Here is a 15,000-nt window from a genome sequence, read left to right as displayed (position 1 = left end):
GGATATTTCGGGAAGACTTGAAAAAGATAATTCTATCTATATGAAGTGCAGTCACTTTAAGATTTTGAACCTCTTCATCACCTTGCACTTTGATGATAATGCATTTGCTATCCAAGTACAAGAGACAGCTACGCAATCCCTAATATACAGAAGAAATATGGGAGTTCTTAGAGCCCCATAACTCTTGAGCCCCATATCTCTTGTAAGTACATCAATTTTCTTCGGGATTCTCGGCATCCGTTGTGTCACGTACATCACGTTTGTGAGGAAAGGCGTGATGTTATTTGACTTGTTCTTAATATCTCCCATTTGGCTTAACGTGAGATTTGACTTAAGCCTTAGTCTTAATGTATCAAATCTCTGATTCGCTACGATCACCTTAGTTGCCCAACCTGTTTAAATTTGAAGTCCACTGGGAGAAGAATATTCTAAATTATATATTTTTTAAGGATCTCTCGTGTTCCAGATAAAATTAATGTCAAGTAAAATTAATACCATTATATTTCCGGCACATTCACCATCATGTAAATCTGCCTTCTAAGGAATGCTCACTTTTCTAATTGGGTTGGTTTCTCTTCTGTTTTTCATAAGACAAATATTAGTAAATAACTACGTGTCACATTACTTAATGTTTGTGCCGAGATACATGGTTGCCTCTCTTTGTATTTTTTGAGTCACATTAATATAGTTTTTATTTCATGGCAGAATTGTCATGAATTGATGCCAAGTAGAAATGGAAATATAAATATTTAAATAGTGTAAAAGTGTTTTATGACAGAAGAAAAAATAGACTTAACTACAACTAGTTGCCGTAATATAATTATATTGCATAATGTTAATATACATCTTCTATCTGGAAGAAATATAGAAGAAATGCTGGTTATTCAATACTATGCATCACTGACATAATATACTTTATCCGGCTTTTGATCTTTGCCTTAAAATGTTTGAATTAACTTTTAATGTTTTGGTATTAGTTGAGCAAATGAGATCATCCAGATAATCTGTTGATCGTGTGGCAGCTATTTTAGATTTGTCTCTAAAACGATTCTATCAGACTTGACTCAATTAAGTCATTACAACTTCTTTTCGAGATACATCATAGAATATGTTGCCTCCGAAAACATTCACACAAATGGATGAAAACAAAAAAAATAAAAAGAGGCATCTAGCGAAAGAATTTTAAGCTTCTTATCAGAATATCTTTGCTTGTTTCCTTAAAGTTATAAGCCTCCTAAGGGAATAAACTGGAGATTGAAGGCATTGAGTGCATAACGAAATGTTATATACATGAATTGGTTACAGGGCAGAGTTTTATATATATCTATATATATATATATATATATATATATATATATATAAATATTTATATATATATGTATGTATGTTTGTTTATATATGTGCGTCTATTTTATGCCGCCGTAATTATAATGTGACTGAAAGGCTGCTTGGATACTGCTTCGCTTTAAGTTATCTGGTAATATCTGCGATTTGAAATATGCACACGTACACATGCATAGGTACACAAACACACACACACACACATACACACACACACACACATACATACATACACACACATACATACATACATACATATATATATATATATATATATATATATATATATATATATATATATATATATATATATATATATATATATGTATATGTACGTATTTATGTATATAGAAATCCACAAATAAATATCCTATGCACGTTAATACATTTGCATACAAATGTTTTTGGTACAAAATCCGTGGAAATGCAAAGAGTAGCGAATTGATAATGTCGTGAATTCGGGAGAGAGTGGCAAAGATAGAGACCCAATCATCCCATATCCTTTTAATACGTTTCACTCGAATATCTTCCTTGTCTTTTCCTCATCCACTACCCTAATCTACATATCTCTCTTCAGTTCTTTTTTACCTTTTTCTCTATACCTTTCTTTTTTTTCTACCTCCCCCTTTCATTATCTTCTCCATACATTTTCATCTTCGAAAGCTAATAGCCGAATTACTGCTCTGACAATATCTTTTGAAGTATTTCCATCAAATGCTCCGTATTTCGAAATGTTTTAACTGAAGAAGGTCTTACGTAAAGTACGAATTTACTATTATTTCTCTTATATATTACGCAAATCTGAAACGTACGCATTAGATAATTTAAAAATATCACTATTTGGTTTGACTTCCTGATTACTAGGCGTGGCTATTTGAGAGTAAGTTTACTTCCCAACCATAAATTTCCGGGTTCAATCCCACTGCCGGGCACCTTGGGCAAGTATCTTCTACTATAGCCAAGGGCCGATCAAAGCTTTATGAGTGGGTTTTGTACATGGAAACTGAAAGAATCCCGTCATATCTATCTATCTATCTATCTATCTATCTATCTATCTATCTATCTATCTATCTATCTATCTATATACGTGTAGATATATATATATATATATATATATATATATGTGTGTATGTGTGTGTGTGTGTGTGTGTGCGTCTTTGTGTTTGCATGTGTGTGCGTCTTAGTGTTTGTGTTTGCCCTCAACAATGCTTGACAACCGGTGTTTGTGTGCTTACATTCCCCTATCAAGTATGTCGGCAAATGAGACCTAAGGGATAAGTGCTAGTAAAATGAATTAAGGTGTGTTCCAGGATGACTTCAGTCTAATGACTGCACTGGAAATAGTAAAATTAAAAGAAAAAAGTATATATATATACTTTTAATAATCTGTTATGATCGTTAATTGCGTTAATTGTGTTTTTTCGTAATTTGTTCTGATGGAAGCCATTCCTGAGGAAGTGCCAAACGTCAGACATCCAACGGATCAGTCGCTGGATAGAGTTGGGCACAGAAATGTTGACATCGGATGGTAAATAATTAAATAAATGGAATATAGATCGGTCGTGTTGAGAGTCTCTACATTTTTAAACATACAAATTTGAAACCTTGGAAATATAAACAATGAGAACGACCCTTAAGGAATCTAATAAGTGATCCTTTGGGGTGAAGTCTTATGCTATATTGGTAGCGATTACGAAATTTACTGGAAAATTATATATATATATATGTGTGTCCCCGTATATATATATATATATATATATATATATATATATATATATATATATATATATATATACGGACACACACACACACACATAGAGGCACAAACACACACACATATATAAATGGTCTGGTGTTTCTCTACTTAGAAGTAGAAATTGATATGTTTGGCGGGTTGGTGAGTACTTGCAGCTGGTTCTGGGGCTCACATTTTTCTAATGGGCTGAATCAAGGATATTGGCCATGCTGGTTTCGAGATAGCAAACATATACAAAAGGGTGTGTTTAGGCAGCTTAAGGTGAATAGATTCTCAAATTTGTGCTTTGTAAAGGTTGATGCACACGAGATAGAAAGATTTAAGCGGTCTTCTCCGAGGGTACCGACAATAGAACCATCATAGTTGCACATTAAAAGGAAATAATTCTTCGATGTTATTGGTGAGTTTGGGGTGGGTTGTCAAGGAATCTAAAGGGTCAGCTGCTGTTTGGGAAGTAAGAGCGGTTTAGAAAAGAGTGATGCATGAAGACATCGTACACTCTGGATAGTGGACAAGCAAAATTTAGAGCTCTAAATAACCGTCGCTCCCTTTCTTGGGTGAGTTTAATTTCTTACCCACAGAAATGTTAAACATTTGGAATTGCTAATCGACAATTACACCACTTAGCACATATTCTACTAGTTCGTTTTGCACACACACACTCGTACCTATATATATATACATGTATGTATGTATGTATATATATATATATATATATATATATATATATATATATATATATATATATATATATATATATATATTGGTACCTTGTCTTACTCAAGAAGTCTCCGTAGAGGTGTTGAGGCCGCTCTACCTAATGAAGAGGTTTGATCTGTGAGAGCCTTGTTCACGTCCGACGTAAGAAGCACTCGTGCCGGCGTCACATAATAGCGCTTGTACTAGTGCTAGGTTAACACCACCCAGAACGCTTTAAAAAGTGGTTGGCATTAGGAAGGGTCTCCGGCCGTAGAAACCAAGCCACATGCAGAATAAAACCTTGTGCAACTCTCCTGCTTGCCGGTTTTGGACAAAACGTCCCACCCCACACCACCATAGAAATGCTGATGATGACGATGATGATAAGGTTGATGATCATGATGATACGTATATATAAAGTCGGTACATATGTGTATCGGCGTGTGATGACTCATGTATAATTTATATACTGTAGCCTTTTAGCTAGAAATCAGTCAATAACACGTAAATTTGTTCTTTAAGAACATCAATCTAAACCTATTGATTGATGCACCAAATGCTTTTAGCTAGATCTTTCGTTTTTTTTTTCTTTTTTTTTTTTCAGAACAAAAGTTCTGATTATTGTCAGCTCGATCCCTGCTACTCGATAAAGATACAATAACAACAAAAACTGTTATTTTCGATATATGGACGCAGATGAGGAAATGTATTTTAGATGCTATTTTTGCATCTTACATATAATATGTTTTCAGACTTTTAATCGATTTTTTTCTTTTCTTTTCTTTTTTAATTGTCAGTCCCCTAATACTGTAAAAATGTAACTTTTATCAGTAAAACTTCAGCGATTAAAAATTAAAGAAATCTGTCAGAAAACAAATCACATTTAGATGTAATATGAAAACGTTTATAAATAAAACATTTCAAAATGGCCTAAACTGAATAAAACAAAAATGATTTCTAAAATTTCTATATGCCACCTACTTAAAAATACGTAATGAAAATGTATATACGACAGAAAATAATCAATAAATTTGGGATTGATAAATTTTTATGTAATTTCATTCTTACTCAGCTCCTGGCATATTTGCAATGTTTTCATTGGTTAAATTTAACGAATATTTTGAATAAATTTTCTTTGTTAGATATAACATCATCCATATGTATTTGTTGCATGACTTTCCTATGGCATTCCTAAATTATATTAAAATTTATATATGTATATATATATATATAAAAAATTAATACGTTTATTTTATCAAATTATAAAAAAATAAAATACGTTTCTGTTGAGAATTAAAGGAGAGAATATTGGTAGTGATGATAAAGGTGACAGAGTTAATGCTGCTAAGAATGATGATGATGATGATGAGGATGACGACGACAGCGACACTAACAACGCCACGGACGACGACGTCGATGATGGTGATGATGATGATGACATTGATGATGATGATTATGCTAATTTTCCCAGTAATCAAGTTTACGAAGAAGTACGTAAAGCATTAAGCGTTAAACAGGGTAAACGGAAGGGGGATAAAAATATTCCACATGTTAGAAAGGAGTATAGAGAAACTTATACAATAGAGGGGTTAAAATGCATGCATAAAAATACATGGAATAGGAAGATTGTTTGAAAAATAGAAATTAACTAAAGAAAGATAAAATAACTAACATTAAAAATATATCCACTTATATTGAGATGTCACAGTACCTCAACTCTCTCATCATCTTCACTCTTTTGATACCTTCTGTCATGGTACTGCGACGTTAATCCCATACGACTCAAAGTCCAACGATCGTTATTGCTTTAATATAGTATGCTACATATATGAACAATTAATCTGACATCGTATTTTGTCTGGTCTAATCCATTTAGTTTTTACTAAACTATTAGTAGTCCACCATCTATTTTGTTTCCGCATTCCTGTAATTATTTAGGTCCGTCATTGAAACTATTGTTCTATGTGAAGTGGTGTGAAATATACAATTGGATTTTGATGGTATGCAACTCAGTTATTTAATTGCCTTCAGTTTTGATCCGTTTCCCTTCTAACTTCGAGTTAATTTTTCTGTTAATGTGTTCTCGAGCACTGCACAACTCTTCTTCCTCCATGCACTCAGCTTCTCACATGATAACGATGTGTCACTGTTGGTAAGGGGAGCATCTCCTTTCTGGTTGCTTGCTTCTTGTTTATCACCTTATATAACTGAGGCCGGGGCGTATGTTTTGACCATCGAAGTGATGTAATACTATCTGTGAGGTGTAGTAGTGGTGAATCTTTTAACGGGTGAAACAATGGAATGTTCCTGTTGGCATTCAACATTACAAATAGACAAAAAGAGTCAGGTAAACAAGTCTTTAACAAATTCACCCACTTTACCTACAAGAAAGAAGGAAAACATCTGCAGCATTTTTGAGTAGTATCTGCAGAAGTCATGGTTTTCAAAATTCTTACTTTGAAAACAATCTGCAAGCATTTCGTTAGCCAATAAATAATAAAATAGAAATAGATAAGATAGACAACCTATAAGCTAAAAAAAGTTTATAAACTTGTTGGAAACTGAATTTGAAAAGAAAAATTAAAGTCGAGTGGAGAAACAATTGCTGGTTAGAAATCTAAAACTTTTAAAAAATATATATCTTCAAATATGGTAGTATATTATGCGAGACAGGAGGAAAAAGATTCGTAAGCTGAAAATACTAGGATTCACAAATCACGACATATTAGTGGGTGGTGGTAGTCATTTGAAAACTTATATCTTTTATGTTTTACTTGCTTCGGTTATTATACTGCGACCATGCTGGAGCATCTCTTAGTGCTTATTTTATTTTTGCAAGCCCCGGTACTTATTCTTATCGATCTCTTTTGCTAAAGCTTAAATATACAGGGACGTCAAAACACACTACCACAAAATGTGTTGAGAGGTACTTTATTTCGTTCATTCACTCTCTCTCTCCCTCTCACTCTCTCTCTCCCTCTCTCCATCTCTCTCTCTCTCCCTCTCTCTCTCTCTCCTTCTCTCTTTCTAGCTCTCTCTCTCGACGGAGAGCTATGCTAGGAACAGCAAACTCCTTCTTTTTACCGAGTGTCAAGCTAATATATACCTTGTGCACGTCCTCCTATTGTCTCCTAATTTTAATAATTCATTTGAATCGACTATATATATATAAATATATATATATATATATATATATATATATATATATATATATATATATATATATATATATATATGTATGTATGTATGTATGTATATATATATATATATATATATATATATATATATATATATAAGCAATGTTAATTCTCTAAATGAAGTATTAACAGTAACTGCACGATAAAGTGTAGTATATTGCCACTTAAGTGTGGCTGACCCCTAGGGGTGGATGTTACTGTTGCTTTTAGCCCCAGGAGGACATCTCCTCCAGCTGGCTTATCGACACACGACTGTGTCCTGTTTGCCAAGGGAGTTATCCCTCTCACCTCGACCAGCAGCACGAACGTATCCGGATTTCAGGGTTATTTCCCTTCGTCGGCGTTCGACAGCTGATGACCTTGGTGAGAGAGACAAAAACCTGGCAAACCTTATATCTTCTTTTCCAGTGAAATTCTTCACTGATATTGAAAAGGTGAAAACAAGCAATGTTAATTCTCTAAATGAAGTATTAACAGTAACTGCACGATAAAGTGTAGTATATTGCCACTTAAGTGTGGCTGACCCCTAGGGGTGGATGTTACTGTTGCTTTTAGCCCCAGGAGGACATCTCCTCCAGCTGGCTTATCGACACACGACTGTATCCTGTTTGCCAAGGGAGTTATCCCTCTCACCTCGACCAGCAGCACGAACGTATCCGGATTTCAGGGTTATTTCCCTTCGTCGGCGTTCGACAGCTGATGACCTTGGTGAGAGAGACAAAAACCTGGCAAACCTTATATCTTCTTTTCCAGTGAAATTCTTCACTGATATTGAAAAGGTGAAAACAAGCAATGTTAATTCTCTAAATGAAGTATTAACAGTAACTGCACGATAAAGTGTAGTATATTGCCACTTAAGTGTGGCTGACCCCTAGGGGTGGATGTCGAACGCCGACGAAGGGAAATAACCCTGAAATCCGGATACGTTCGTGCTGCTGGTCGAGGTGAGAGGGATAACTCCCTTGGCAAACAGGACACAGTCGTGTGTCGATAAGCCAGCTGGAGGAGATGTCCTCCTGGGGCTAAAAGCAACAGTAACATCCACCCCTAGGGGTCAGCCACACTTAAGTGGCAATATACTACACTTTATCGTGCAGTTACTGTTAATACTTCATTTAGAGAATTAACATTGCTTGTTTTCACCTTTTCAATATCAGTGAAGAATTTCACTGGAAAAGAAGATATAAGGTTTGCCAGGTTTTTGTCTCTCTCACCAAGGTCATCAGCTGTCGAACGCCGACGAAGGGAAATAACCCTGAAATCCGGATACGTTCGTGCTGCTGGTCGAGGTGAGAGGGATAACTCCCTTGGCAAACAGGACACAGTCGTGTGTCGATAAGCCAGCTGGAGGAGATGTCCTCCTGGGGCTAAAAGCAACAGTAACATCCACCCCTAGGGGTCAGCCACACTTAAGTGGCAATATACTACACTTTATATATATATATATATATATATATATATATATATATATATATATATATATGTATGTATGTATGTATGTATATATATATATATATATATATATATATATATATATATATATATATATATATATATATATATATATATATATATATATATATATATATATATATATGTATGTATGTATGTATGTACAAGTGGATAGATAGGGCCAATTGGCAGATTGGAAAGAGCGTGGGATAGGTTGTTTTTTGGTGATAGTTCTCATTCTCTGGGTTATGTTTTCAAATTCCAGCCATTCATCTTTGCATATCGTTCACTCGGGATCGTTAACTAAAATAACAATGTCTAACTGTGATCGCTCCTTCTGCTACTCTGATTCATACTGTTTCCCCTTCTGGGAGAAATCGATTGCGATCAATTGGTTGAATTTCACCAGGTCCATATATTGCGACGGCATCCCTATGACATAACGTAAGTTCTTAACTCCATCACCAATTACAGGGTTCATGAAATGCATGTACCTTGTGGTGAAATGCATAATATTTATGACGAAACCTGAACGGTAAGGGCAAAAATTCGTGATGTTTACCATTAATTCCATGATTGCTAGGAAACGCAACGAAATCAACACGTTTTGGTGTTTGTGGGAACAGGAAGGATGCACCGAGATATCCAGAAACATTCAGGAGGCTACAGATTAAGATTACCGTTGTAAAGAGTAATCCATGTGCTCACACAGCGGACTCACTGGGGGAACTGAACTCGGATCAACGAGAGTAATGTTCGTGAACACGTGTGTAGTGTCATGTGTGTGCGCGCGCGTGTGTGTTTGTGTGTGTGTGTGTGTGTGCATTGTACAGAGATACGCAGGTAGTGAAACAAAATATTTTTTGATAGTTTTTATTATATATATATCCAAGGCATCGAGCTGGCAGAAGTGCTTAGCGGTATTTCGCCCGTCGCTGCGTTCTGAGTTCAAATTCCGGCGAGGTCGACTTTGCCTTTCATCCTTTCGGGTTCGATAAATTAAGTAGCAGTTGCGTACTGCAGTCGATCAAATCGACTGGCCCTCTCCCCCAAAATTTATATATTTTCAAACTCTTGGTTCTGTTTAAGAATATAGTTATTTTAAACTGCCACCATGCTGAGGCACGGATTTTTTGTCGAATGAATCGCCCCAGGGCTTATTGATTTGTTTTCGTTTTTTCTTCAGCTTCTTACTTATTCTATGAGCCGCTTTTGCCGAAGCTCCAGTTTACGGTGATATAAACACATCAACACTGGTTTTGAAGCAGTGATAAGGAACAAACAAGCAAACACACACACACACATACGCGCGCGCATAGATGCATACAGCAGGCATCTTTCAGTTGTGGTGTACCATATCGACTCACAACTGTGGTCGGATTCTAAGGTGCCACGGAGTGAAACTGAACCCGGAATCATCTCTCTTACCACGCAGCGAAGCCTGTGCTTATATATGTATATACACATATATACATATGTGTATATATGCATATGTATATATATATATATATATATATATATATATATATATATATATATATATATATATATATATATATATATATATGTTGTTGTACTTGGGGATGGTCGTATTGCCAGTTTAGCCATATATATGTATATATATATATATATATATATGCCCACACATATATACATATTCATACACTATTCCTACTATGTGTGTATGTGCGTATCTGTGTAAGGCTGTATCCATACATGTATACACGTACACACGCATGCACAGACACACATACATACACACACGCGGCCACGCACGCACACTCACGGCCATGTGATAGTGTCATTGTGCTTAAAAATACTTTCGATGAAAATCCTTACAAAGCCAGACGTCTGGGATATCTTCTAAGAGATGTGTTATGCAAGTTTCTTCTCTATCTTAGAATTAAATGTCAGCTACTATTTTTTTTGTTTGCCATGATGACGTTTATCTTTATAGCAAACCAAGTGAAAATGATCACAATAGTAATAGGAAGGAACGTATTTGTATTAACGTAAGCTTATATATATATATATATGTATATATATATACATTATACACACACAAACATGTATAGAAGGTGGCCAAAAGTCACAAAGTCATCTAAAATTTTAATAAATCCGTTTTAATTACACATTTTTTAATTTTTAAGATACAAGATGTGATTATTCGCACCTAAGCCACATATATTTACTATATACATACTGTATATGGTGTGGAGACGCAATGGCCCAGTGGTTAGGGCAGCGGATTCGCGATCGTAGAGTCACGGTTCCGATTCCCAGACCGGGTGTTGTGATTGTTTATTGAGCGAAAACACCTTTGTGAATTTTGGACAACCCTATATACATATGTAATATTAAGAACCAAGGATCAATGTGTAGGAAGACAGTAATCTTGGAACAGTCCATAGAAGGTATAAAAAACAACTTTGAGGAACAAAAGAGGCGACAAACAAATACAGGCAAAGGGATTTAGTTGATTACATCGACCCCAGTGTGGCACCTGTTGTGGGAAATGCGATATCTATTGATAAATCTAATGGACGTTTAGAAATTTCAATTCTGGTTATAAATTTCTAAAATACGTTAGCTATTAGAATTTTATGTGACGACTTTCAGAGGTTTTCGTTTTTAATTTCAAATTTGTAGTATATTTGTGATGACATTTAAAATTTTTTATGCATTTTGTATTTTGTAGCATAGAATTAATAACTGAGGAATCTTGCAATGATATCTAATCATATTTTCAAGAACCAGGTTAATTTTAGCTTATATAATAATATTGTAATGTGTGGTTTGCGTTATTTACAGTCGTGACCGATGGAAATAAATATTTTTAGACAGATTATCTGCATATAAAATTAGACTTCATATAATATTTACAGAAATTTCAATGAAATCTTCTACTCATTTTCAGTATCATATTGTCGTAACAGTCACCATAAATTGAGAATATATGATTATCTTTAATGTGTATGTAAAATACAAATGTTTGTACCACTTGTAGAGCTTGGTAACCGAATCCAATACAAAGATACTATGCGTCACCATCACTATATTTGGACAATTGTGCCTGAAGATGATGTATAGAATGGTGATCATGGAACAAATTATCGATAGTATTTCTGGAAACATCTGATTTCATCATCATAAATTTAGGTTATTTTAAAATCAAATTGCAGAGAACTGTGACTGTTTATATGAAAACACAAACACACCTCCACGATGTCATGTGCATATTTCCACATGACATATCACGCACTTGTACAAGTGTGTGTGCATGAATATATAAATCGCTGATATTATGCAAAAGTGTCGTAAGTACAAATCTTTGCTTTTTCAGAAAGCCAAACATAGTTTCTCCATTCCATTTCTATTTACATTAGCAATAGTTTCAGCTTAAAAATAATACTTTGTAACTCCATGTATGCATGATATTTTTGAAAAACTGTCATATGTGGGACTTTTGAAAAATGCTAAAACGTTGTACTACATACACTTTGACAGTTTTCATATTTTTTCATATTTTGGCATCTGAAACTGTTGGAGATACGATAGTTTTAGCAAAAGAACTGGTAAAATTAAATATTGAGAATAACGTATTTGACTAAACTTGGACATAGGACAGTTTAACATAATGGCAACGATATGTATTTTTATGCATGTATATGTGTATGTGCATGTATATGCAAATGTGCGTGTGTGTGTTTGTGTGTGTGTGCGTGCGTGCCTGCATATTTATTCATAGACATACGCACAAATGTCTTGCGGTATCATTCAGGCATTCGATCAATTTAACAGCAGGGGTACAGGCCACAAAAGCACAATGGTTTAGTTAAAATAACATGCTCTTTGCAAGCAACCAAGTGCACACACACACAAGCACCCCCCCCCCCCCCCCCACACACACACACATACACATAAAGAATCTCAATTTTTGTGTGGAAGACACTGAATTTAATTCCTGAAATTTATTAGACATGGGTTAATTGACTTACGTTTCTCTCACGTAAACACATGTATCAATGGTGGGCAGTGGGGAGGGGGAGGTTCGATGATTAACTGAACTGTTGACATGTATAAAACAACAGAAGCCAAAGAAATTACTTGAGAATAAGAATTTGAAATATAAGAGTTTGGAGTTGTTTACCTTTCTTTTCGAGGCTGCCATTCTTTCATCCCGATTCCTTACTGCTTCTCCAGGAGGGCTTTTTATCCAAACAATATATCCAATCCGAGCGTATGTGAAAATAAGTACTATAAGTGGTATAAAATACTGCAGAAACATGATGACCATACTGTAGCTCTGGCGTTGGTAATCATGCTCCCAGATTTCTTGGCACAGACCATTGAAGGCATCTGATTCATTCCCATCTGATTTTTCATTTAGAACTCGTGATACAATTGCCGTAGGTAAGGGTGCAGCCATAGCTAAAACCCATGTGACGGCTATGATTTTCACTGCTTGTGTATTGGTCAGCTTTGGTCGAAGAGGATGGAGGACAGCCACATAACGGTCCATGCTCATTGCAACTAGAGTGAATGCACTGAGAAACACTGATACAGCTTGGATATAAGTGACAACTGGACACATGACGTTTCCAAAAGGCCAATAGTTGAGCATAACAGTAGAAACGAAAGTGAGCGGGATGCAAAGTATCGCCATGAGAATGTCACTAATCGCCAAATTTAGTAGAAAAAGATTCGTCGCAGTCCTCATCCGCTGGCATATCAGGATAATGTGACAGACTAGCACGTTGCCTCCAACGGCAACCAACACCACCAACCCATAGACTAATACAAATATCATTTGCACGTACATTGGTGGTGGTATGTATTCGAGTTCAGTTATGTTAGAGTTGCTGAAGTTGAATTGTTCATCCATTTTAAGACGTTTTCTTAAATAAATATTTACAATATTTTAATAGAAATTGGCGCTGCCTAATGTCGTCTACGCCGAATATTCTGCTGTTCTCTTTTTCCAAAATCTTCACTCTTCAAAATATTATTTCACATATTACTACTCCAAATATCTACAATAAATGAATATAATTAGCACTTATTTTTGCTTCTTCTTTAATATCGTTTTATCTACCGTCATCTTCCATATCATTCTCCTATTCGTCATCATCTTCATTACTCGTAGTCTTATATCTTCTTTTAATTCAGTATCTCTGACGACTATGTTTAATTCAGATGTCCAATGAGAATTCAATCTCGAAATGTTGTAAGATTTATAATGAAGGTGACTAGAAGCATACTTGAATATCAAAATACGTGTGCTGAGAAAATGGAGGTATATCTTCCAGATGAAATATCTGTAATGAAATGGAGAACATATTATGACAAAATATAAGAACAATTATTTTGTGTTCTAATGAGTATTAAAAGTATCTTAACGATAGACGGACATATTTCACAGACGATTAAGTAAACAATTTTGAGGATTAACAGAAATATGCCTATGTTATGATGAAAATAATAAGTGGAAATAAATAACAGAAAACTTAAAAAAAGGACATTGAAAAAGCAATGCAAAGTATGATGGATGTTACTTTAAGAGATGTGCAGCAGCGTCAGTGCAGAAATGGAAAGCGTTTCAGAGGCTGATCTTTCCACACTTTACTCCTTGCATTGCCTTAATATTTCCTTATCTATACTTCTTTAAATATCTCATTCTATATAACAGAAAAATACATCATTCATACATCAGATTATAGGGATGAACATCTACAGAAACATCTAATCGAAAAATTCATAAATTCATATTAAGATGTCAACGGTGACTCTAAAAAGAACTGTCATCTTTTTACACTGCATAGACGAACGGTGGATAAATGTATATGTAAATATATGCGTGTGTACGTGTGTATACATATATTTATGCATATATATACGTATATATATATATATATATATATGTGTGTGTGTGTGTGTGTTTATAACTATGTATATATATATATATATATATATATATATATATATATATATATATATATATATATATATATATATATATATATATATATAGGTATATAGATAGATAGATATAGATATAGATATAGACATGCATATTCATATATCTGATACTTTATATGTATGTATGTGTACATGTAGAGGCGCGTGGTACTTTTTGCGTTTTGCACTTACGATTGTAAGGTTGTAGTTTCGTTTCCTGCGATGAGTGTGATAAGTTTTCTTCTTGAACAAAACCTTTCATTTCGCGCTCGTTGCTCTAGAACATACAGGGGGCGAAATTAAGTAAACTTGCTTGAACCAGCGTCCCGTCTAAGGGATGTGGGGAATATTTATGCCCAATAATAGGGAACCCGGTCTTGGCGCGGAAAAGAACTGTTAATTCTTACATACACATACACACACACACACATATGTATGTGTGTGTGTGTATGTGTATTTTTTTGTTTGTACGTGTGTATGTGAGTGTGTTAGCATACAGGGTCTAGCTGATAAACTGAGACAATTTTTACGATGCATAAAACTGGTTATAAATACTGAAACAATGGTAGTAAACAGATATAATTTTAATGCAACATT

The 15,000-nt window shown here is 34.8% G+C and overlaps 1 protein-coding gene across 3 annotated transcripts in view; it reads right to left on the bottom strand.

The window, feature by feature from the left end:
* The window catches only part of LOC106880835 (RYamide receptor), a 437,431-nt gene that overhangs the window by 39,245 nt on the left and 383,186 nt on the right, over positions 1 to 15,000 (bottom strand). For all 3 annotated transcript variants that reach the window (XM_052973294.2, XM_052973297.2, XM_052973296.2), the window contains one exon: positions 12,596 to 13,763. In XM_052973294.2, coding sequence (XP_052829254.1) covers positions 12,596 to 13,330 — 735 coding nt within the window. In that variant the 5' untranslated portion in view covers positions 13,331 to 13,763. The remainder of the gene's footprint in view (positions 1 to 12,595; positions 13,764 to 15,000) is intronic.

The sequence above is a fragment of the Octopus bimaculoides genome, chromosome 15, assembly GCF_046866305.1.
Source record: "Octopus bimaculoides isolate indiv1 chromosome 15, ASM4686630v1, whole genome shotgun sequence".
NCBI classification, from domain to species: Eukaryota; Metazoa; Mollusca; class Cephalopoda; order Octopoda; family Octopodidae; genus Octopus; species Octopus bimaculoides.
Note: the sequence above shows the minus strand (reverse complement) of the source record. Positions and strands in the feature narration are given on the sequence as shown.